The 25,254-nt window shown below is 36.9% G+C and overlaps 1 protein-coding gene across 1 annotated transcript in view; it reads left to right on the plus strand.

The window, feature by feature from the left end:
• The first annotated feature begins 9,932 nt into the window (after positions 1-9,932).
• The window catches only part of FAT4 (FAT atypical cadherin 4), a 133,759-nt gene continuing 118,437 nt past the window's right edge, over positions 9,933-25,254 (plus strand). Inside the window, exon 1 of the mRNA XM_029284629.1 lies at positions 9,933-15,221. Within this exon, the coding sequence (XP_029140462.1) occupies positions 9,933-15,221 (5,289 nt within the window). The remainder of the gene's footprint in view (positions 15,222-25,254) is intronic.

Consider the following 25,254-nt stretch of genomic DNA (forward strand, 5'->3'; position numbering starts at 1 on the left):
TTAGTTCTCCATCTGCAGAGTCCATATCTCTTTGGTCTGCAACTTTCAAATCAGATTCCTTTTGTGAATGTAACTTGTCAGAAGTTATATATCTCTGAATATTTTCCATGGCCATTATCATCTCATCAAACTTTTTAAAAATGACCAAAATGTCTTTTCTCAGATTTCAGTCACCATTGCTTGTCTGTAATTTGATATATCGTTAATGTCAACATCCAGCTTGAGAATCCAAATAAAACTCAGGATTAATGTTTCCAAAAATCTTACAGTTTATTGAATACACTGCATTATTATGTCAAAATAAAACTAACTATGAGGTTCCCACACCAATTCACAGACTTAAACAATAGTTTTCCCATAGTTTTCTTAAGTAATCCACATCAACAGGTCCACTTTGTTATGGGAACCATCTGCTTCAAATCCACACTTGTTCTGGTCTCCTTGACAAGGCTTCAGGCTCCCACAGTCTGTAGCTGAATTGAAGAAGTTTAATTTCTCCATTTACTCACTTGAGAGTAGCACCTCCCCCCTTTATTTAAAGGCAAGTTGAAACTCAGAGGTACGTAGCTGCCAAAGTTTCATGCTTGACAGTTGCTCTGTGTAACTTAATCAGGAAACAAAGAATGCTGAGGCAGAAAGAAAGAGGAAAGATATTTTCTGAATATTTCAATCCAAGATTAAAATAAAAAATAAAAAATAAACTTCAAATATTTTGCAAATGCAAAAAATGCAAAACTCCTGTGGTGAGAGTCCAATATTAATGTAAATCAGATGAAAGTACTTCACCATCCAAAACCACACTGTGTTTCCTTATGGAGAAAATTAAAGTTATTCAAAACAACAATATAAAGCAAGGGAAAAATAAAAAAAAGAAAAACAGCTAGAGTCCAGCAGGGAGTTAAAATAAATCAGCATTCAACCAGTCAGTCAACTTTTAAAGATAAAAAGCTAAGTGGAACAGAAAAATTAAAAAGTGAAGTTAAAACCAAGGTATGTTTAGAAAATGGCCTGCCAATAGGAAAATGGATTTGCCCAGTGACTTTCTAACTTCTCCCAAAGGGAACTGGAATCTTCAAAATTCCCCTTCCCAGATGGGTTTACAGCTATCCAAAAGTGATCTTGGATCTTTTTGAAGTGCTCCCATTCAGATCCAGGGAGCAGCACTGCCAGAGAACTAGCTTTGGCAGCAAGATCAGCAGATCATTGGCAAGAGAGAAAAAAGCAGCCATCTCGGGAGGAGTCACTAACAGAGTTGTTGTGGGGAAAATAGGACCAGGAGTATTAGGTATGTTTGCCACCTTAAGTTATATTTTTTTTAAAGGCAGGAATATAAAACAACTTACATCTTACAATGATACCTTTAATATTATTAAACAACATCTGCATATCCCAAGTATTTTGTTAAAAATTGATAGGTGGACAAAAATGCCAAATCCAGTCTAAACATCTGGCTGATTCTGTGGCCAATCATAATAATAAGGTAACATACAATAGCATAGAATATTTTGACTATTAGATACATTTCTATTGATTAAATAGAATACAGCTAGATTTAAATCCTGAAGGCATTGTATGAAAGAATGTATTTATTTATTTATTTACTTACTTACTTACTTACTTGATTTATGTGCTGCCCATCTTATACAGAGTCAACTTTGAGTGGCTTACAAATATTAAAACCAGAAACAGTAAAAGATAAAACAGTAATAACAATAATCATAGTTATATTAAACAGTTATCATTGAAAGATGGTGGGGAAAGGAGCATGAACACCACTGGGGGACATGGGATCTTCTGTCAATCCACTAATCACATGCAGAGTGATACTCCCTGTTGGTTCCCAGGCCCACTAGTAGAACCAGGTCTTCAGGCTCTTACAGAAGGTCAGAACGGTCAGTGCAGATCTCACATAAGAGCTATGATGTTCCACAGGACAGCAGCCATGACAGAGAAGTTTCTTCTCTTGGCCCTGCCCACTAGAATTCCTTGGCTGACAGAGTCCGTAATATGTCTTCCCTGCTGGCACAGTACAGGTGGATCAACACCATTGGGGTGAGATGTGTATGCTGCAACAATGTATTCTCAGAAAAAGGGGTCCTTCAATTTTTTCTGTCGCAACAAATATCTTGTATATTTTGACTTCCCTCGGAACCCCATATTAATCAAAGCTTTACACAATAAAGTGGGAATATGGTCAAATATTAACAAATCAAAATCAGCCACAGAAGTGTCAACACAGTGCAAACATAATGAAAATCTAAACCAGAGATAGTCTAGATTCAAATACCAGGGATCTAGGATAGTGGCTAGGTCAGACCAAGTCCACATTACAAGTAATTCAAGCCATCTGGAAAGAATTCCTTCTGAAGAATATGGCCTCAAACCAGAGTAGCTTTTATCATGGGACAAGTATATTCACCTTATCCTGGGACATGTCTATTCTCCTTCATTCAGAATAGTTTTTACTCATGAAAAAACCCTGTTTCTTAGCCAAAGATTTATTTGGTGGGTTTGAATTTTCTCTCAGTTGGTATGGCCCTATAATGCAGGTAGCTTCTAAGGACTTTGAATTGGTTTTATTTCTTGAACTAAGTTGTTCTGAGATCTNAAAAAAAATAAAAAGCCATTTCAACTCTCAAAAAGGGAAGAATGAAAAAAATCAATATAGCCATGCGTTTATTTTATATTGTTCAAGACAGATCACAAGGAAACTCTGGATGGTTTGCAAGATTCTGTTATTACATCCCATACCAATAAAGTGGGATTTCAGTACTCCTTGTGGTGGTTTCTTGCTTCATGTCATGTAACCAAAGAAGGAAGGTACATGTACTTTTAAAAACAATGATTATATTTATTTGTTTGTTTGTTCATGGTTGGTGTTGACTGAAATTCTATTAGTCTACTGAGAATAGAGCTAATAATTATCTTGTCAAGAATGAATAATAGGTTGTCTTTGAGAAGAATGCTTTGTCTTTGTTTGCATATAGTGAGGGCTCTCAAAAATGGTTGCCATGATGTAGGCATAGCCAGTTACAAAATACTCCCTAACCTAAAACCTAATAGGTAAACTCTATTCATCCAATAATTCTAGTTATTTCTGTTCTCCACTCGCCCTTTTCTCAGGATGGCTTCCATTGTCTGTCCATCTTATCTTTGCCCTCTTCTCCAATGTGTAAATAGATATCAATCCAAAGTTCTGGGTTTCACCTACCCAATATTTTTACTGTATGAGAATGCCAGTGGGTCTATGTATGGATATACTCAGATATAATGCTAGATACATTTTGGGGCCTGAGGCAAAGCTACTCATGGTACATGTCAGGTCAAGGTGAATAGGGTTCAAAGGCAATCAAGTTATTCTGCCATATAAAGTAAAATATACCACCTCTTTGTATCTCTGCCAATGAATATGCCAGATAAATATACAAAATATTCAGTATAGTTAATATTCCGCCATGTATTTAATTGCTGTTATCTAAGATAACCATTTATAACCACTTTTTCTTCTGGTAGATTTTCAGAAACATTCCTAGAAATAAGTATGAAAGTAGCATCTGGTTCCTTGGTGATTAAAATCCATGTATCTGGTCTGCAGCACTTGAATATTTTTTTGAAGAACAGCTAGATATCTCTCAATATATATATAGAACTGAGTTTGCTGGGAGTAACAGTCTAAAACACCCTTTCCTGCATGGCCATCATCTTTCAATATATTACTTTCTTTTTTTTATTCTACTGAAGAAATATTGTTTTGCTTACGAAAAGACAAGGATGGTAAAAGTGTGAATTATTTCTATGAAGGAAGAAGAGCAAAAGAAATAATAACAGCCGGGTTCTATGAGATGAGGTGGTAACATAATCAAATTGACTTTTTTCTCTTTTACAGTAAATATTTCTTTCTTTCTGATTCTGAAAGTCTAATCTTTAAAGTTCTGCTGCTGCCTTATATTTATGCCAGATGCCAAATAAAAGAAAAGAGGCTTGCAAGGATTAATGACCTGTGATATTTCTTTGTTTTCCAGAACAAACTCATCCAAAACATTTTCAGCCAAGACTCCTAGTAATGTTTATATTTGATCTCCTGCTTTCATTGCAACCTTGGGAAAACACCACAACTAAGAAATGGGGGGGGGGAGAGAGATTAGACATTTCATACTCATATGGAAGAACCAGTCAGTGGTTTTTTTGGGTTTGCTTTTATATTTTTCTCTTGCCATTATTCAGAAATACTCCTTTATGTTTTGCCTACACATAATAAAATGTTGGATCCAAAGAAAAAGAAGCAATATGAATTTATTAGTGGTTTATTCTGTTGTTCTTAGGAGGGGAAAGGCCTGTTGAATAGCTTTAATTAAAAAAATTATATTCTGTTTTCCTGTAGTTATAAAACTGGATGTAGTATGAAGGCAATTTAAGCCATCAATTTTTTATTTTTTTTTATTTCTAATTTCCAAAATTAAAATACAAAACAAAGAAAAAAGAGGGACTTCCAACAATTGCTGGAAATGCAATAAAATTCCTGGTATATGTTATCATATGTCTTGTAAGTATGCTAAATCATATTATATAAATATAATAATGACAATGCAGCAAATATTTAAAATACAATATTAAGAAAATCTTCTAGATATTATAGACAAACTGATTGAAAAACACTTTGGGATATTATTTTCTCTACATGTGAGGATTGTTTAGGGTTAGGGTTATGGCTCTAGATTTACTTATTCAGTGGTAGTTTTCTTTTTTCACTTCTTTGTGGATAGAAAATCTTATTTCAAGAGCCTTTTCAACTGCCGCTTTTGGGAGATCCACCACTTGTAACCTTTTGCTTTCATGAACAAAGTTTGGGTCTTAACTAGATCAGAGCCCTCCTACCTTAGAACAGTACTATCTTTCTGCTTATAGAGGCTGATCACCTCTTAAGGAACACCAAATATCCTTATAAAGGTAATATACCACAATGAAATAAACTTCTTAATTTTGATATACAATCTGTATAAGAAATAATAATAAATCATATTAAACTTGCTGATTCACATTTGTTCAACAATTTTACAAGAAACTAAAAGGAGATATGAATTAGAAGTCAATGCAAACCTCCCCACTGTTTTGACAACAAAATAGTGATATTGACTTGGGTGGCCATTCTCCCATGAATACAGTGCTTATCAGGTGTGGCATATTTTTATAATTTATTTTTTTATAAATGTCCATGTTATTTTGACTTATGTATCAATAATTGGAAAACTAGCAGGAAGATAACAGCAAAGAGCAAAATTCCCTTTTAATAAAATAAAAAATAAAACCAAACAGTGTCCTAAATATGGAGGGAGTTATACGTAATGATTAAATATTTAGACAATTCTGTCTCATAGAATTTCAGAATAACAAACCATTTTTAAAATGTTTAAATATTTAATCACTGCATGCGCTCCCCCATCCAAATAAATTCTTCTATTATAGAAGTATCACTTTATATTTAGAATTTTCTGTCATCAAATTCTGTACAAGAGTCTAAAGAAGAATGTTATGCTGTGTTATTCCAAAGTGGAATGTTTTTAAATTCCTTTGGACAATGAAAGGCAGGAAATGCTTATCACATTCATAGATAACAAAATCCTGAACAGGATAGCTAAGATTAGAGGACAGAAACAGAAAATGAAGGGGAGAGATTTAACAAAATTTCAAAATAACAAAATAACAAGTACATTGGATTGACACAGATAAGAGAATCAGGTTCTCATCTCTGTTATCCAGTTTACAGAGGTGGAATTATCAATACCCAAACAGAAGCTGTAAATAAGTCTAAGTGCTATTATTATTGCTATTATAAAAACAGCAAGTATAGTTATTTGACAAGTATAACTAACTACTTATGTGGTGGTAGAGTTATTGGATACATTTAAGTAGACATAGCCATTTACTTAAATGGCTAATATAAGATTTAATTTCATGTGCATTCCTGTTTGTATGGCTCCTTCCAAATATATGATGAGAAGGCGGATGAAGAATTATACTGAAGTTAATACTATTTGTTCTTATTGATATGGATTTGATAAAGTTAAAGATAAAACTGGGGTTAATTTGGCTGACTTTTTTTCCTTTGGTTCCTAAATAATCTATCTAGACTTTACGATCCCACATCTTTATTATTACGCATGTGAAAAAGCCAAATGCTTCACAAATATTTCTTTTACTAGTATTTGCATTTAATTAGATATCTAATTTGCTGCTGTTTCCTGATTTTATTTATTTATTTAGCTTGAACTTTCAGAGTCGGAAGTTGAAAGTTTCTTCAGGAACCAGGGGCCACAGGTGTCAACCACATTGAGAAGAAAACAATGAATCTGGTATCACACTATTATAATAGATGTCTTAGCTTTTCATACTTTTGTCATGATATCAGTCCAAATATGTAAGTCACAAGACTTGGGTCACGACGTTACTATAATTTGGTCAAACACTCCATGGATGCTTATACCACTGAATGAATACAGTTTGAAGTTTTTCTAGAAGAGATACCTTCTCTAAATTATCTATCATTCCAACTAATTTTGTTCCAAGGCAACTACACATAAATTTCATTATTAACACACACATACACATACACACACACACACACACATACACGGAACAGTTGAAAACAAAGAAATCCTAGGGTTTAATGTATAAGAACACCAGAGGGCGCTCTTTGCCTGCTGTTGAGTTGTTGAGCATAAGATCCTGTGCATAGAAATCTGCAAAGAAGATTGAAAACCAATGAAACCAATGAAACTTTATTTCTAGTTTACAATCGCTGAATTGACTAAAGGGAAAGGCCCATTCCATACAAAAGCAACCGGAGAATTTTGCAAAAGTAGTATCTTATCAGAAGATACTGGGCCAGTTCTGTCTGTCATCATCTCCTGTGATGTATGTTGTGGCTGCTGATTATACTCCTAACATTTAGTTTTTAGACTATGATGACAATTCTCTCTCTCCTTCAATTCAAGTTAGGCTTCCTTTGAAAATTTACTCTACCGCACCACTTTCTATTTAATAAGATTAGTATTCTTATTCTTGTAAATATAAAGTACAGTACAGTATATTTTTTTTGTTTTGTTTTTTTCTTATATGTCCTTTACACACACACACACACACACCTTATTTTAATTATAATTGTAAAAATACTTGTAGCTGCGAAAATGGTGGAGATGTGTGTACACTCACACAATAATATTGGTCACTGACTTCAATAAACAATGATCAACACATCTGGAAACTTTTACATGATTTCCTAATTCTCTTCCATATCTACGTTTGGTTAAAGTTGAGTTTTGAGCTCATTTGTAGTATTTGCTTTCAGTTGGGGTTATCTTCATAACTCACACAATAATAAGAGAGAGAAAATATATGAACCAGCCAAAGGAGAATTTTCAGTCATATTAGTTTGTTGGAGAGTTCAACAAGATATGCTTAAATCTTTCTCCGTGAAATAAAGGGATTTAAATGTGCTGATTTGGAGCAGTAGTAGTCACACCAGAATTGGGGGAACAGTACTGACCCCCTGCCTTCCCTTCCCTACTAAAGGAGCAATCAAGGCTGCTCTTTACCTGCTATCTTCCTATAGAGCATGGTGGAAACTCCCTCCGTTCATTAAAGCTAGGGCTCAAGTGACAATCAAAAGAGCAGGTGCATTTTTAAACATTTATTTATTCCACTCTCCCACTGAGTGGCACTGTGGGAAAGAGGGAGTGCTCAAATGCCACCAGCAGCTGTTGGGCCACCCACTTGAAGGCACAGCAGCCAAAGCATCATCCATCCTCTCTCTTCACTTGCTGCAGATCCTAATCCTTGCTTTGGCCTCCCAACTCTTCATTTCACCTTTGGAAGAGAACGGTGTGGAAGAATAAACTATGAAGAATATCAGTGACTGAACAAGCTTTTGAAGATTGCATGATTTCTTTCTCTCCTCCCCTTATTTTGAGAAACCACAGAAAAAGACCACCGGAGACCCCTCCATCAAAGGCAGGTTGCCCAACCTTCACCCCTCCCCCTTCCTCCCTTAAGCACCGATCTTTGTCTGGAGGAAAAATTGACAAATAGAAGCGTGTACAGTTTGCACGGGATGGATAATGGGAACTGAACTCCTATACATCTGAAAGTAGCAGTTTAGGTAAAACTTGTACTGCTGCGCAGGAATGCAACTGCGGCCAAACTTTTTATTTTATTTTATTTTCGCGCGGGTCCTATGAGATAATTTAAAACAATCCACCTCTTCCAACGGAGATGAAATAGTTAAAATGAAATCCGCGTCGCGCCTTCCCAGACATGCTTGCTTAATAATCCCTTTCGGACTTATTGTTGATTGCGGCCATTCAATGTGGATTTAGCCCATACCCCCCCCGCCTTCCTTTCCTTTTTTTCCTCTCTCTGCGCAAAGCTGACATCTAAGCAGGGGCGCGGACAGACTCCCCAGCTTCCCGACCCCGCTTCTGCCAAAAGGGGGGGGGGAAGCCTAGTAGAACAGATCTCCCCGTCTCCGTCTCGTGCCTCCCCCCCCCCGCTGCCAATTTATTTGATTGACACCCTGTAGAGCCATTGGGGCTCAGGTCAAAAGAGGGGAGAGTTTCTCGAAGGCAGGAGATGAAGAGGCGGAGACTCGATTTACTCCGACTCAATGGAAAGAAAGGTGGGCGGGGTGGGAGACGACAGACCAATTGGAGGCGGAGATGAAGATAGCGCGGACCCGCAGCGGGAGGGGGGGGGAGTCGCCTCTGAAAGTAAAGAGGGAAGAGCTCCATGAGTATCTTACAAAGTTTCTGCCTGGCTCGCCGCTGTGCGGGGTGTGCGGGCAGGAGGCGTCCCCCTCCTTTCTTTTCTTCCCGCGGAATCAAGCAGCTCTTCCGAGGGGTCCACGGGGGCTCGCGACGCCGATGTGAGAAGCTGCCTTTAAGGTCTTCCACGGCAACCTTCGGAATTACAAAAGCGGGCAATTGGTTTCAACAGAGTTAAAAGGACCGCTGCTTTCCTTCCCCGCTTCGTGCTTCTTTTCTGTCTGGCTCTGTGGCATCCACGGTGGGATCCTTGCCCTTCACTTTCTTTCTTTCTTTCTTTCTTTCTTTCTTTCTTTCTTTTCTTTCTTACGCTCTTCTCCCCCCCCCCCGAGAAAACGCTGAGCTAAGCGAATTTGCAAAAGCGGCTCGCTGTCAAGAGCCCAGCCTGGAACGGAGCTGGTGCGCCGAAGGAAGTACGGAGGAGCGGCTCGCTTTAGCCGATGGGAGAACTTTTGCTAACAATGCCCGGGAGCAGCCTGGACTGCGCGTACCTTCCAAAAGTCTTCGACCGGCGGCGGCAGCGCAAGCTTCGGCCAGACTGGGAAGAGAGAAAAGTCTAAGCTACGGAGCAGCAGCCGCAGCCCGTAAGTGAAGGGGGGGGCTGCTGGCACTTTTTTCCCTTTGGAAGGCGGTTTCAGTTGCCTGCCAGCAAAGCCGGGATTCAGGAGCGAACTCGGCTCTAATACTCTCCCACACACCGGGCATTTTGTGGAAGGGACCGGCTGCCCGTCCTTTTGCGCCGACCTCGGGGCTGTGGAGTGTGTTTGGGCATGCAAACGCTCCTCGCCCGCACAAGTAGCTTGAGGAGGGGAACTGGGATCAGCCTGCCTCTTGTTGGCAGGCAGTAGCAGCACTCCTGGACCCTCCGCCGCCTCTTCCCACTGTGCTGGCCTTCGTATGCGGCGGCGAGAGCGCGAGATGCCCGGGGTGGCGGAGGCGTTGACAGCCCCTCTCTTCCACCTGAGCGCTCCTGGTAATGTGGATTGACATTGCTTGCCTGTCGCTCGCTGGACTTTCCGCCTTGCTGGCTTGGTTTGTCTTGGTTTGCGAGCTGACCTGGATTGTGGCTGTTAGGCGGATTTGCTTCACTTTTCCACCTTGTGCCTCCTCTGCATCATGGGCTGCTGGGGGTTGGGCAGCACCTCTTCCATTTTGCTTCCCTGCCTTGTGGTGTTCCTGCTGCTGCCGCTTCGTGCCTCCACTGAGCCCAGACAGCTTTTCAAGGTGTTGGAAGAGCAGCCACCAGGCACCTGGATAGGTACCATTGCCACCCGCCCAGGCTTCACCTACCGTTTAAGTGAGCATCATGCTCTTTTCTCCATAAATGCTACATCCGGAGATCTGCACACACTTGCCACTATTGACCGTGAGAGCCTGACCAATGATGTGATGGATCTTGTTGTGCTTTCCAGCCAGCCGACATACCCGAGTGAAGTGCGCATCGTGGTGCTTGACCTCAACGACAATGCACCTGTCTTCCCAGATCCTTCGATTGTGGTGACTTTCAAGGAGGACACAGGTAGCGGCCGACAACTTATCTTGGACACAGCTACTGATGCAGACAGTGGGACCAATGGTGTGGACCATAGCTCTTACCGCATTGTGGGAGGCAATGAAGAGGGCCGATTCCGACTTAACATCACTCTTAACCCTAGTGGAGAAGGGGCCTTCCTGCACTTGGTCTCTCGTGGTGGGCTGGATAGGGAAGCTACCTCTGCCTATCAGCTGCTGGTGCAGGTAGACGACAAAGGGGAACCTCAGAGACATGGATTCCTACAAGTCAATGTCACTATTCAGGATATCAATGACAACCCACCTGTTTTTAGCCAGACTTTCTACCAAGTTCGAGTGCCTGAGGATGCACCAGTTGGGGCCAGTGTTCTTCAGGTGACGGCTACAGATGCTGATGAGGGCACCAATGCTGACATCCAGTATCGTCTGGAGAGGGCAGAGAGTACTGGAGGAGATGGAAGCGGGATATTTCCTTTTGAGGTGGACCCTGAAAGTGGGGTCATCCGTATCCGGGAGGTTCTAGACTATGAAACTCAACGGCAGTACTCACTAACAGTTCAGGCTATTGACCGTGGAGTACCAGCTTTGAGTGGCCGTGCTGAGGCTCTAATTCACCTGCTTGATGTGAATGATAATGAGCCAAGGGTCAAATTTCGCTATTTCCCAGCCACGTCCCGTTTTGCCTCTGTAGATGAGAATGCAGCACCTGGCACAGTTGTGGCATTGCTGACTGTGAGTGATGCTGATTCACCAGCAGCCAATGGGAATATTTCTGTATCCATCTTGGGTGGGAATGAGCAGCGCCATTTTGAGGTCCAGAGCAGCAAAGTACCCAACCTCAGTCTTATCAAAGTGGCAGCTGCTCTTGACCGTGAACGCATTTCCACCTATAATCTCACCGTGGCTGTGACTGACAACTTTGGAAGTTCACCTCCATCACCTGATTCAGTCTCTTCTCTGAGTCCAGATGGAACCTCTCCTGCCCCAGTGAGCCGCTCTTCTGTGGCCAGTCTTGTCATCTTTGTGAACGATATCAATGATCACCCACCTGTTTTTGGGCAGTCAGTATATCAAGTCAATATTAGTGAGGAAGTACCACCAGGCAGCTACATACAGGGCTTAAGTGCTACAGATCATGATTCTGGTCTTAATGCCAACCTAAAGTACAGCATAGTTTCTGGAAATGAGTTGGGTTGGTTTTGTATTAGTGAACACAGTGGCCTAGTTACTACTAAGAGTGCTGATACTGTCATGGCTACATCTCTCCTAGGTTTTTCTGGTCAAGGCATGGCAGCATCTGGTGGGCTGGACCGGGAAATAGTTTCACAAGTGGTACTGAACATCAGTGCCCGTGATCAGGGTGTGCAACCTAAAATTTCCTTTGCAAAACTGGTAGTGAATATCCTGGATGTTAATGATGAAAAGCCTCAATTTAGTAAGCCAGATGGGTATCATGTGTCAATAGCAGAGAATGTTCTTCCAGGAACTGAGTTGCTAGTACTCACTGCTGTGGATGGTGACTTGGGTGATAATGGGACTGTGAGATTCATCTTGCAAGAAAGCGAAATTGGGGGAAATTCAGGTGGTTTTCCAATAGTTAGTTGGGCAGCCTTTCACTTGGATCCTGTTTCAGGTAGACTTAGCACAACCTCACAGTTAGACAGGGAAGAACAGGAACACTATTCACTGCATGTCCTGGCCACTGATCTGGGCAATCCTGCCCTCTTTTCAGTGGCTCTGGTCAATGTGAGCTTGCTTGATGTGAATGATAACAGCCCCTTATTCTACCCAGTCCAGTATTTTGCTCACATCCAAGAAAACGAACCTGCAGGAAGCTATATTGTCACTGTGTCTGCTAGTGATCCAGATCTTGGACTCAATGGCAGAGTTAGGTATAGTATCTTGGCAGGAGACACTTCCAGGTTTCAAATTCATAGTCAGACAGGGGTCATCACCACGAAAACCACCCTAGACAGAGAAGAAAAAACTGCTTACCAATTACAAGTATTAGCCAGTGATGGTGGCAATTTGCAGTCGCAGAACCAGGCCGTAGTTACAGTCACTGTTTTGGACACTCAGGATAACCCCCCAGAATTCACCCAGGAAATCTACAGCTTTGTGGTGTTTGAAAATGTTGCCCTGGGTTATCATGTAGGCAGTATTTCTGCCCACACTATGGATCTTAACATCAACATCACATACCTTATCACTTCAGGTGACCAAAAGGGTATGTTTGAAATTAACAAAATAACTGGCTTGATTGCCACTGCTAGTATTATTGACAGGGAAGAGCAAGCATTTTACCAGCTGAAAGTAGTGGCCAGTGGTGGAACAATAACTGGAGATGCTCTGGTCAATATAACAATTAGAGATTTAAATGACAATTCACCCCATTTTCTTCATGCAGTGGAAAGTGTGAACGTGGTTGAAAATTGGAATACAGGACATACCATTTTCCAAGCCAAAGCTGTTGATCCTGATGAAGGTGCAAATGGCATGGTTGCTTACAGCCTAAAGCAAAATCCTAAAAATCTATTTAGTATTGATGAAGAAAATGGTGCTATCAGTTTGACAGGGCTTCTTGATGTAAACGATGGGTCTTATCAAGTGGAGATTATGGCCTCTGATTTGGGAGTTCCAGAACGTTCCTCTAGTTTCATTTTAACTGTCTCTGTTCATGATGTAAATGATAACCCACCAGTATTTGACCAGCTTTCTTATGAAGTCATTATTTCTGAACTGGAGCCTGTGAATTCCCGATTTTTTAGCGTACATGCTTCTGACAAGGATTCAGGTACAAATGGTGAAATAGCATATAACATAATTGAAGGAAATACAGGAGATGCCTTTGGCATATTTCCAGATGGCCAGCTGTACATAAAAAGTGAACTAGACCGTGAAGTTCAGGACAGATATACGCTACTGGTTGAGGCTTCTGACAGAGCAGTAGAACCACTCAGTGCCACGGTAAATGTTACTGTTATTCTGCAAGATGTAAATGACAATAGACCACTGTTTAACAGCACCAATTATGTTTTTTATTATGAAGAGGAACAGAAAGGTGGATCCTTCGTAGGTAAAATAAGTGCTGTTGACAAAGATTGTGGATCTAATGGGGAAGTCAGATATTTGTTTGCACACATGCAGCCTGATTTTGAATTGAATGCTCTAGGTGGGGAAATAACAAGCACCCATCAGTTGGACAGAGAATCCCTGATGAGACAAAGGGGAGCTGCTGTATTTACACTTACAGTTATCGCAGTAGATCAAGGGTTGCCAAAGCCTCTAAGAGATCAGGCAATAGTGCAGGTGTACTTGAAGGATATAAATGATAATGCGCCAAAGTTTTTAAAAGAACTCTACCAAGCAACAATATCAGAATTAGCCCCAAACTTAACACAAGTTTTAAGAGTTTCTGCTTCAGATGTTGATGAGGGTAATAATGGACTAATCCACTATTCTATAATTGAAGGAAATGAAGAAAACCAGTTTGCAATAGACAGTGGCACTGGCCAGGTGACTTTAATTGGGAAACTGGACCATGAAGCTAATGCATTTTACTCACTTACTATCCAAGCAGTGGATTCTGGGACAGATCCCCTAAGTTCCCTTTCTATGCTGAATATCAATGTGTTGGATGAAAATGACAATAGTCCTTCATTCCCTAAAACTATTCTATTTGTTGATATCTTGGAGAACATGAGAATTGGTGAACTTGTAACTTCAGCCACTGCTTCAGACTCAGATTCAGGTGACAATGCTGACCTTCATTATAGTATTACAGGAACAAATAATCATGGAACATTTAGTATCAGTCCTAATACTGCCAGTATTTTCCTTTCAAAAAAGTTGGATTTTGAAACACAGTCATTGTATAAACTAAACATAACAGCAAAAGACAAAGGGAGGCCTCCTCGGTCTTCCACCATGTCAGTTGTAATATATGTCAGGGATTATAATGACAACCCACCCATGTTTCCAGCTGGAGACATTTTTAAGTCTATTGTTGAAAACATTCCTATTGGGACCTCGGTCATTTCTGTAGTGGCTCATGATCCTGATGCAGATATTAATGGGCAGTTGGCATATACAATCATCCAGCAGATGCCAAGGGGAAACCATTTCCATATAGATGAAGTCAAAGGGACAATATATACAAGTGCTGAAATAGACCGTGAATTTGCTAATCTCTTTGAATTAACAGTCAAAGCCATGGATCAGGCTGTGCCTATCGAATCTAGAAGGTTTGCTTTGAAGAATGTGACCGTCCTTATAACTGACCAAAATGACAATGTTCCAACTTTTGTATCCCCAAGTGCTCTGGCTGTAGAACCTTCTGTTGTAATAGGTACAGTCCTAACTACAATTGTGGCTGCTGATCCTGATGAAGGAGCAAATGGGGAGGTTGAATATGAAATAATTAATGGGGTCACAGACATATTTATTCTGGATCGTTACAGTGGAGAACTGAGAGTATCTTCAGCTTTAGTGCCATCCCAGCTTATGTACAGCTTCATCATTTCAGCCACAGACCTTGGCCCAGAAAGAAGAAAATCAACCACTGAGATGACTGTAATTCTACAAGGACTTGATGGCCCTATTTTCACTCAACCAAAATATATTACCATTTTAAAAGAAGGTGAACCTATTGGGACAAATGTGATATCCATTGAAGCAGCTAGTCCTCGAGGGCCAGAAACTCTACTGGAGTATTTCATTGTATCAGTACGTTGTGAAGACAAAAAGTTTGGCCGTCTCTTTACTATTGGCCGGCACACTGGGGTGATTCAGACTGCTGCTGTTTTGGACAGGGAGCAAGGAACAGGCCTGTACCTGGTGGATGTTTATGCCATTGAAAAATCTGCAGCTTCTCCTCGGACCCAGAAAGCTGAGGTAAAATGCTTTTGCTTATTTCATTATTTTCCTTTCCTGTTCTTGGCCTCTCTCGCCATATAGCTTTCAATCTCCAAAATACAATACTGATATTTGTTTTTTCTTATCAACTTAAACTGTCATTGTGTGCAGTATTTATTAGTACTAATTCTCTCTGAATTCATTGTGATTTATGAACAAACACTTTTAATTTTGGAAGTGTTACTTTCTTTAGAATTAACAAGGTATTGTCACACTTTAGAAGTAATTTGTGTGATGGCATATGAACAAAGATTTTTCTGTATAATTAGTACTTGCCCCAAATATTTTGCTAGATTTGAACTAAAGTGTAGGGTTTGAATATTTTTACATTTGACTGATTTATTTAAGTAATAAGCATAAGTTTTTTTTTAATTCAATCTCTATTGGCCTGCAATTTGCATTACCTGTTTATACCTGACATTTTTAAATGTAGGTAAAGTGCAATTAGAGGAAGGAAATTTTGCTTTAGGGTTGATTCAGCTTAAATTGTTATATATGATTTTTTTTTTTATCTTGCTGTACCACACTGTGACTTTTTCTTTCTAATCATTATACAATAATACAGTGTTGGATGAGACCCAGGGAAACTTAGCTGGTTCTTCCAAATGAGTTTCCCTTCACCATTCTTTCCAGTTTCTATTTCTCTAGCCTTGCCAATATTCAGCTTTATAAAAACATACAGAGAGGGTGAGAATTATAGAAGCCAAATGGTGAATATCAGAATGTTTTTTTTTATTAGAGTAGTTCAGACTACGTGGATACTAAAACATTACAAGGATGACGATGATATTGTTGTTGTTGTTGTTATTATTATTATTTCAGAATGTTGTACTAAGTTCCTAGTGGACAATTTGTATCATGGATGTATTTGTTTACATAACTTTGCTAAGCTAGAGCTTGCTTTGTCTGTTGGGGATATAAAGAAAATACAATGCCAGCTAAGGTGGGGGCTTTCTTTTTCCGTTTGACATTGTTTGAGCCCTCATTTCTGCATGGTATTCTGGCTTGTGTTTTTGCTCACAAAAACTTGGAACACTCAGTCAGCAGGGGATGCCGGAAGTGGAGAGTGACTCATCGGCTTCTGTTATGGTCTAAGAACTTCAGCTCTGAACTCAAACAAAATCGGGCAGTATAAACATTGCAGCCAAGGAATAATACCTGAAGCCTATAGTCTCAAGCGATCACGTGAAATTCACTTCATAAACATATTTAATTTTTGATTGTAAAAATGTTGTATTTTCAGTTGAAGTAAACGTGGTACATAGTTATTATATGCATTGATTTGATACCAGTTATGACATTCTTGATTAAGTATTTGAAGCTGCAGAATTCTGAAATCTTGGTATATGTTGCTTGATTAACACATATAACGGAATTATTTACTCTATGATAGTCCCTGAGCTACATTTTTCTTTTGCCTAGTATGTGTTTTTTTCCCCCCCAGATGTCTCCATGAAATCAAGTCTGATTCTAAGGAGAGTTTACATAGTTCATGTAGAAGTAGAGTAACTTAATTTGTCATTAAAGGAACATTTATTTATTTATTTATTTATTTATGAAGAGAGAAATTATGCAAGTCTAACCATATAATGTCTTGCATCATTTTATAATTTCATTAAAAATCAATACATTCTTAACTAAAGAATCATTTAACTATTGTTATTGGAAGGAATCTTACTATGTTTTATATATTCAGTGAATACTACTGTATAATATTACAAAAAAGGATGCCACCAACTGGTTTCCTTACCCACAAGTTTGGTCCAGTTCAACAAAGCCAGCTAAAGGAAAATAAACTTTAAATTTTAGCATGGGCTGTGAACTTAACCCCACTGAACCTAATGAGGTTTAACATTTCATAGAAGTGTATGTAATTAATTTGTTTTGCTATTTGAATTCTAGTGAAATTATATATAATTGTATAGCAAATAGTTCATTAAGTGAAGCATCAGAATTATTTGAGTAATGAAGTTCCTAGGAAAACAGCACAATATTGCAAGGAAGAAAGGTTTGAGCAAAATAATTACATTACTTGTACAGTATTTTATATTGTAACAATAAAAACACAGTTTTATATGAAAAATGAATTTATTGTATATTATCCAAATCTAGTATTTGTTGTTAGTGCTAGACTGTGATTATTTTATATTGGCAGTGATACTTTTTTAGAACAAAGTCTTACTGAGTTGAGTAAGACTTGCATACTTGCATAAGTTTGCTAGCGTAGCATTCCAAACCCCAATAATATATTAAATGCATCCAGGTGCACCTTGATTCTCAAAAATAACTTCATTAATTTGAGCTCACTACTGACATATAACAAGAGGGAGCTCATATAGGTTTTTATTTCATTTTTTATGTTCAGTGACTTTTTCTAATATGCTGATTCAATAAAGAGTTTCACAACTTACGAAGGAATGGCATTTTCCGAAGGCTACCTCCAAGACTGTCACCTAACTCCTGTGTCCCTTTGCAGGAGTTATATACTTAATAATTGCTTCATTGTCCTTAATTTCATACTCTTTACAACACTTGATATTTTGTCAATAAAAAAGCCAGCAGCTCTTAATTCCAAAAGGTAACAGCCTGATCTTTGTTTGATTTTTTCATGTTTTGAAACCAGAGTACAGCTTAGAAAGCTATTAAACTTTCAAAAAGCTTCTCTAGGTATTATGACAGAAGTGCCTATTGAAACTGCCTGATAGTAATTTTAGGAAAATGGCAGTATCAGCAGCTTCATTGAAAAGCTTTACAGTAAGGTGGTACAGAACAAACAACAACAACACCCGTCTTTTTCTTCCTGGATTACACGTGGCATTAACATTTTGTTGATGCACCTATACATGATGAAAAAAGAATGTTGATTGCTGTACTCTCTTTATTTTACCAAGAGACATTTTTGATGATGTCTTAAACAAACACTTGGCCATAATATTAAGTTGTAGAAACATTTTGGTTAAACTCATCTGAAGAAAACTAATCTCATTTAGGAATTTCAAATGTTATCTTCAGCTGCTAACACAATAGAAGTGTTAGGTTTGTTTAGCAGGGTGTATTGGAGCACCCTCCTTTTTTCACATAATTGAATGTTCTGTTAATCTTTCACATATTTTTCTTGTAATTATATATATATACAAAGATAAATATAGAACAATTATTTAAGTGATATGTGCTTTCATTGATTTTGAAGTATAAGTAACAGCATACCACTGAAACTCTAGGAACTAATTGAAAGAAGATGATTCCAAAGAAGATATCTCCCTCTCCCTCTCTTTACCCCTCTGCCTCTCTCCCCCTCTGCCCAGATCTTCACTATATGGAATAGAAAATGTTACTGCATTGAGCAGAGGTCATGGAATCTATTCATGAGTAACTGAATAAAATTTAATTATGTAAAACTGAGTATACTATGTAGTGTTACCATATTTGGGTTGCAAAAATCTGAATGACCACTATTTATTGTGTGGATTTCTGCACCCTGTCTTTAGTAACTTTGGTAATTTTAGTCTTGAGATATGCCCTGTAAATGCATGTTTAATTTAGTTGTATCCAACTTATTGGTGTAACTTTACAGTGTGTAAGATCAAAAATTTCTTATGATGATCTAGAATTAAAATGACTAAATTTAAAAAAGTCCTCTGCAGTGATTAACACAGATGTTTTTCTTGGAATTTTAATATAACAATTTACATCCCCCGTTGATCTTTCTGTTTCTCCATTTTATTTCCTCCACTGGTGTTTCTGTAATCCATCATGAAGCTTCATGCTGTGTGAATGATAAAAGAAATATTTCCACTACAGGTGGACAATATTGCCTTCATTTCTGAATTGTTTATTGGCTTCCGTCCTTTGGCTTATATCTAGATGGGTTTTTACTGGATGCTAGATATAAGTTTTCCTTGCAAGGTCAACAAAAAAAAAACAAACCAGTTAATTTCTAGTAGCATTATTTCTAGTAGATACTTTAGAACTTTTTAAAATTAATTTCAGTTAAGGGAAGAAAAGTAATATATCAAAAACTGGCATTTTGGGGGAATATTATTAGCAGTTCAGTCAGATACAAGCACGAGTCCTTGACTTACCTCAGTGGGACTTAATCTGACACAATATAGGCTCAGTTCACCTGTAAATTGCAATGTATGTGTTCATTTTTTCATGAAATTGTCAGATTCTCCTTAACTGAATTAAGTTTGAATGTAACAGACTAAGTTTTTTTCTCATAATATGGCGGCTTGGATTTATCTTCCCCAACCCATAGGTCAAAGTGAAAACTTATTCACATTCCTTATTAGTGAGAAGCAATAAATTAACTCATTTGCATACTTTCTGAGTGTTTCAGTTTCCCTCTCAGTTTTTCCTTTCATACTGCTGAGATGCCTACAATCCTATAATAGCAATATTCTAGTCATAGAGAAAATAATACCTAGACATTGTTATTTGTGACTTCCATATTTAGAGAAACTGGTTTACTTTCTCCAGTTATATGATAAGAATTAATCCATAAAATAAAATAGGGGTCAGGTGAAACTATTGGAGGGTTTTTTTTATTGGACAGTTTTGATTGAAATTTTTGAAAGTTTTATATCGTTTTTAAGGGTATTTTGCCAAACATGAAGTAAATGAGAATGTTGATATGTGACTAAGATTTTTGAAACTTCCTTTTTTTTCATGTTTCCATTATCTTAGTTGGAGCTAGTTAGTGTCCATCTAAGGTTTTCTGATCTGTGCTGCAAAATTCAATATTCCAATAGATGGCAGCAAAGTGGTACAGAACCTCTAAAGTCTGCCACCATCTAGTATTTGTATTTTTGTATTTTTAAAAGCATAGATATATTAGTTCTACTCCATCTTTCATCCCTAGATGGCAAAAAGGCTAAGGATGATAACATTAATAAAATGGGATCATTTTAAATTAAATTGGAAATCCATATATACTTTCTTTTTCTTTCATGCCCCCCCCCCGTGTGTTTGCGTGCGTTTGTATTTGTATGGGTAATGTGATTGAAATCTGTACAAATATATTTGTGTGTATGTTTAAATAAATCTCTAATCAGATAGAATGTCAGTTTATAGGAGAGAAGAAGCAAAATAATGGATGATATTTATAGCAAGAAAACAGGTTATATCAACTAATGTTCAACAGAAAAATAAAGTTTTCAATAACATGCTTTATGGGAGAAAAAAGAACATTTTGAAATGTCAGAAGTCTTTTTTTAATTATAGACTGTTTTCATTTTTATAAAAAGGTTGAGAAAAATAACTATACAATTATGTGTAAAATGTAGTTTGGCACAAGTTCCTTTATCTGTCAAAAAAATAAAAGTTTCAGTTACCAGCTCATAATGCATAATTAAATATAATTAAACAAGAGTCAATAATACCAACCTATTTTAATCATATCCTTGACAGGGTTAATTATAGTAATAAATTGTCTAATTAATTTATAGTAAAGAATAAAGTAAAAGCTACAGTTTGTGGAGAAGACAGAGAGAAATATATCTGCTTGTCAAAATACTCAAACAAAACGAACAAGGGACAGTAACTGATAAATATGCATTATTATTACTGTTACTGTTACTATTACTATTATTTTTCTTTGATAAGTTCTCTGCATATGTCTCATCTATATAGTATGTCTGCAGTAGAACAACTATAAAATAATAAAAAAGCATTACAAAATATATAAGGATAAACACATTCCAGAACCCATTGTTCTGCTGTGACTTTATTTAACAAGGGGCACAACAACCCTGATTTAACAAACAAAGCAGGACAAACATTGTTTTCTTGAAATTAAGATTCCATGTTAATAATATGTATAAATAAGGTTGAATTTTTAGCAAAGTAATATTAATGTTTTTTGCATTACAATTAAATAAGAAACCACTGCCTTCAATAAGTCTCAGGAGCTTTTTATAGAAATAAAAATAGTGAATTGCTGCAACCTAGCACTTTGGAAATAAGCTCAATTCTTTAAAATGAAACAAAATGTAATTTGAATTTGTAATTTGGAAGCATATAGGAGGGCTAGAGAGAACATATCATCCATTTATTTACAATTAAATGGATGCATAATTATGGTCTTCTATGTTAATATTCTTAAGAAGTTTTCAAATGGGCTCATTTGTTTGGAAAGATAGTTATCCATTTAGCTCCCCCCCATGTTCATTATATTTTGTAAATAATAAGCAACTCATGAAAACTCAATTCTTTGTTTTCAAACATCTGACCTAATATGAGCCCATAGGAATTTCCTCATCAGAAAGAGCTATTACCATCATAAATCAATGTTCAATGTGAGAAATAACTTATGTTTTTTCTATTAATTTTATTTAATAACTGAATGCCATTGTTGTACAACCAGTGAATACATATTGTCTTTACCTTTTAAAGTTTAAGTTTTAAGATTAAAATCTTAACCTTGCAATATCTACATAGTAATCTTGAAAGCAGTCATGAGAAAAATAAATTAAATGGCGCTTCGTGTGTCTTATTAAAATCTGATAAAAATACATATTTTGTCTTGATTACTTATGAACACCCATACTTCAAATTTCATGTACCACATTTCTCTGAATTATTTGACTTTTAAAATTTTATTTTGTTTTACTGAAACGTAATATACACAAGAGCATTTTTCTAAAACAATTCATAAAGATACCAATATTTTGATAAGAAAAAACTGAACTGTCACTTCCTGAACATGGCAAATGTTGTTGACTATAATTCAATTTATATATGTTTGTAAAGCTGTTAGAAAACGCACATTACCTATTTTTGTCTTGAAATTTTGCATTGCTGAATTACTTCTAGCTGCTATAAAAGTATAAGGAATCTGAAAATTGTACTATTGCTATACACAAGAAAAGGGCTTATTGGAGAAGAGTGTATTTGGCAGATTGTATTAAATGGAAGCCTTCATGTTGATTTTTGTTGATTTGGTTTATGTATGAAATATATCAAAATGCAAATATTTTTCCTTTCTAATTTCTAACATTTTCTTAATTTTTTTCAGAAAACATAGAGCCCTCGGTAAAAATCCTTCATTAAAATATGAGTTCCAGAACTATGTGTGCATCTTGTAGTAAAAGCATGTTGCAATGGGCAATTGGTTTTTCCATTGTGGAAGCACCTCCTTCCCCTCACCCCCCCAAAAAAATTAATCTGCCTTCCTGAAAATACTTGGAAGCTTGTTTTGCCAGTTGAACCACTGGGTTCTTCTTATTTCAGTTCTTTTTATTTGAGTTTTATCAAACTCAACAGATTAAATTAGGGGGAAAGCTTTACCTAAATACAGCGTTTGGATTTATCATAAGATCATAGTGTACAGGGCTCATTGATTTCTTATATTAAAAATAACAATGTTTTGGGGAGTCTAAAACAATGTATGAAGTTCTATTTGCAGTGCTTGTTTTTATATATATATAAATAATATAATAATATTAGCGGGTTTGTAATTCTAAGCATACATCTTTCAAATATGTGTATATGTGTGTGCACGTGCACGTGCGCATGCACATACACACAGAATATAGTATATACTCAGAACAATCTTTATTGTGTCTATGAACAACTCTTGAGAACTATCACTTAATAGAGCTATCATGTAATAATTTATTTTTTATAATCTTTGGCTTAAAATATTCATTACTGAGTCCACCGATTTTTCAGCCAAGTATAAAAGAACTTTGGCTGTTCAGTTCTTTCTTTCCTCTCAAAGAAAGAATTTGCAGAAGATTGACTGATATTCTGTTTGGTTTGAATGTTGCCACACAGCCCAGGGAATAGTGATGGTTTTAATTTACATTTTTTAGTTGGATCATACTTCAGAGTCATTGTGGGATGCCTTGTGTGTTACCTATCATTGGTTTTCAGTTCACGGATCTGATGCTTTATTGAAAAAATAATAACTTTTTTAAAAAATAGCATCTAGTAATATTAGCAAGAACAATAACATAAAACCATACATTTGCTGTATTTGCTGGAGATAGAAAGCAGGGAGAATGTGCAAACTTTTGGAGTGCTACATATATTTTTAAACAATGGTTAACAAATTCCATAGTAATATTTCTGCACCAGTCTTTAGTATTGGCATGGATAATCTTTTGGTGGATGATCAAGACTCATAGGGATGAGATTGCAGCAAATAAATGAATAATACCATTTGGGTGGGGTGATGGGGAAAGGAAGATAAAGGAAAAAATATTTGGTTTAAAAAAACTGAACTAAATCAACTTTTAGAGTTTATAAGGTTTGGGAGGAGTATTATCACATTGACAGAGACCACAAATAACCCATTGGTTTTAATAAGTAATGTAATTCTACTTGTAATACTGTACAATACAATATGTAGTAAATATAAATGAAATGGAACTGAAATTGAATGTTAGCATAAATATGTTTTGTTCAGAACCATATGCAATGAGAACTCCGTAGAGCATCAAAATCTCTACGACATTGCTACAGCTTCTAGGTTCTGAAATCTATCCATCTGTTTCCAAGTCTAAGAGCATCACAGACTGAAAGAGATGCACATGTTTTGCCTGCAATGTAATGCTTGGTATTGGCTGCTCTGAGTTACCTTAAATCATATTGTCCAAGGATTTTGATGCAGACTCACAAGGTTAACATAAAATAAGACTATCTGTAATCAGTACTAGATCAGTGGTTCTTAATCTTTTTAAAATCTGTGACACAGAACTAAATATAGTACTGGTTCAATCACTCACTATTCAATTATTAATCATATATACATATTTTAAATGCATAATACATAGTTCAAGGGAAAGTTACACAGTTTTAAGTTATACATTTAGGCAGTGCTTTTTTTCTAAAAAAAAAAAAAAAAAAAAAAAGGTGCCGGAACTCACACACGTCATACAACCCACCTTGCCTACCCTACAAGGTTCCATCCAAAAAAGGTGCCGGAACTCCGTTCTGGGCGTTCTATAAGAAAAACCCTGAATTTAGGACATAGAAAAGAAGATAAAAATCTTGTGGCACATTAGAAATAAGTCCCTGGCACAACTGTGTGCCACAGCATGCCTGTTGAGAACTACTGTATGAGATAGATGAATTTCTGATAGTGGAGCCACCTTAAAAGGGCATATCCTGATGATCCAAGTAAATCAAGGATGTTTATAGCAGGAAAAAACATTCCTCAGATAATCAAGCCCAATTTGAGATGGTCCATTTTATTAAGAAAATATGCATTCATTATACAGTTGAAGCTCACATTTTTTAGTCTCTAACATTATTTAGCAAATTAATTTTTATTATATCAATTTTAAAAGGGAAAACTAAGCAGCAGCTTAGTCTTCCCCAATTAAAATCAGCGGAGCCAAAGAGCACTCCACTTTCATTGGATTGTTCTTCTATTGTGTTCAGGTTTTATAGCACTGGAGATCATGAAATGGGTAATTTAGTTAATAGATTGGGTTGTTAAATCTTTATTCTCTCCACCCCTCTTTCATTATCTCCGCCTTCCCCCTTGCACACTATAGAATATTATGAACAAAAAAGATTATAGTTTATTTGGACACATATGATCTAATGGTTGTTAATATATATAAACAGATGATCTGATGTTGTAACAATAATATTTAACTAACCTTCTGCAAAAAGTATGTTTTGTATCTTAAAGAAAGGTTCTTAAAAGGTCATTAGACTTTGGAGTACTATTCTCTTGTTTGGCGTTAACACTCAAACTCTAGATGCTGATTAGTAATGCTTTAATAAAATCGTTTGAAGTTCTGTGGACTGCTTCTTCCATCATTTATAATGTTTCTCTGGTCACAAAGAAGAAACCCTTATTCAAACCTCTTTACAAACTTTTTTTAGTGCAAACTTTTGGAAAGTTAAAAGGCTGTTGAGTATAGATGGACTTCAATTGTCTGAATTTTCAAACTATCACAGAAGTTGATTTCTCTTTTTAATTGTTTTCTTTTTATCTTTTTTATTTTAAATCAGAAAGCAGTTGACTAACATTGCTCTCTTTGGGTAACAAAAGTGT

Source organism: Protobothrops mucrosquamatus, unplaced genomic scaffold, assembly GCF_001527695.2.
Source record: "Protobothrops mucrosquamatus isolate PMUCROS unplaced genomic scaffold, P.Mucros_1.0 scaffold776, whole genome shotgun sequence".
Taxonomy (NCBI): Eukaryota; Metazoa; Chordata; class Lepidosauria; order Squamata; family Viperidae; genus Protobothrops; species Protobothrops mucrosquamatus.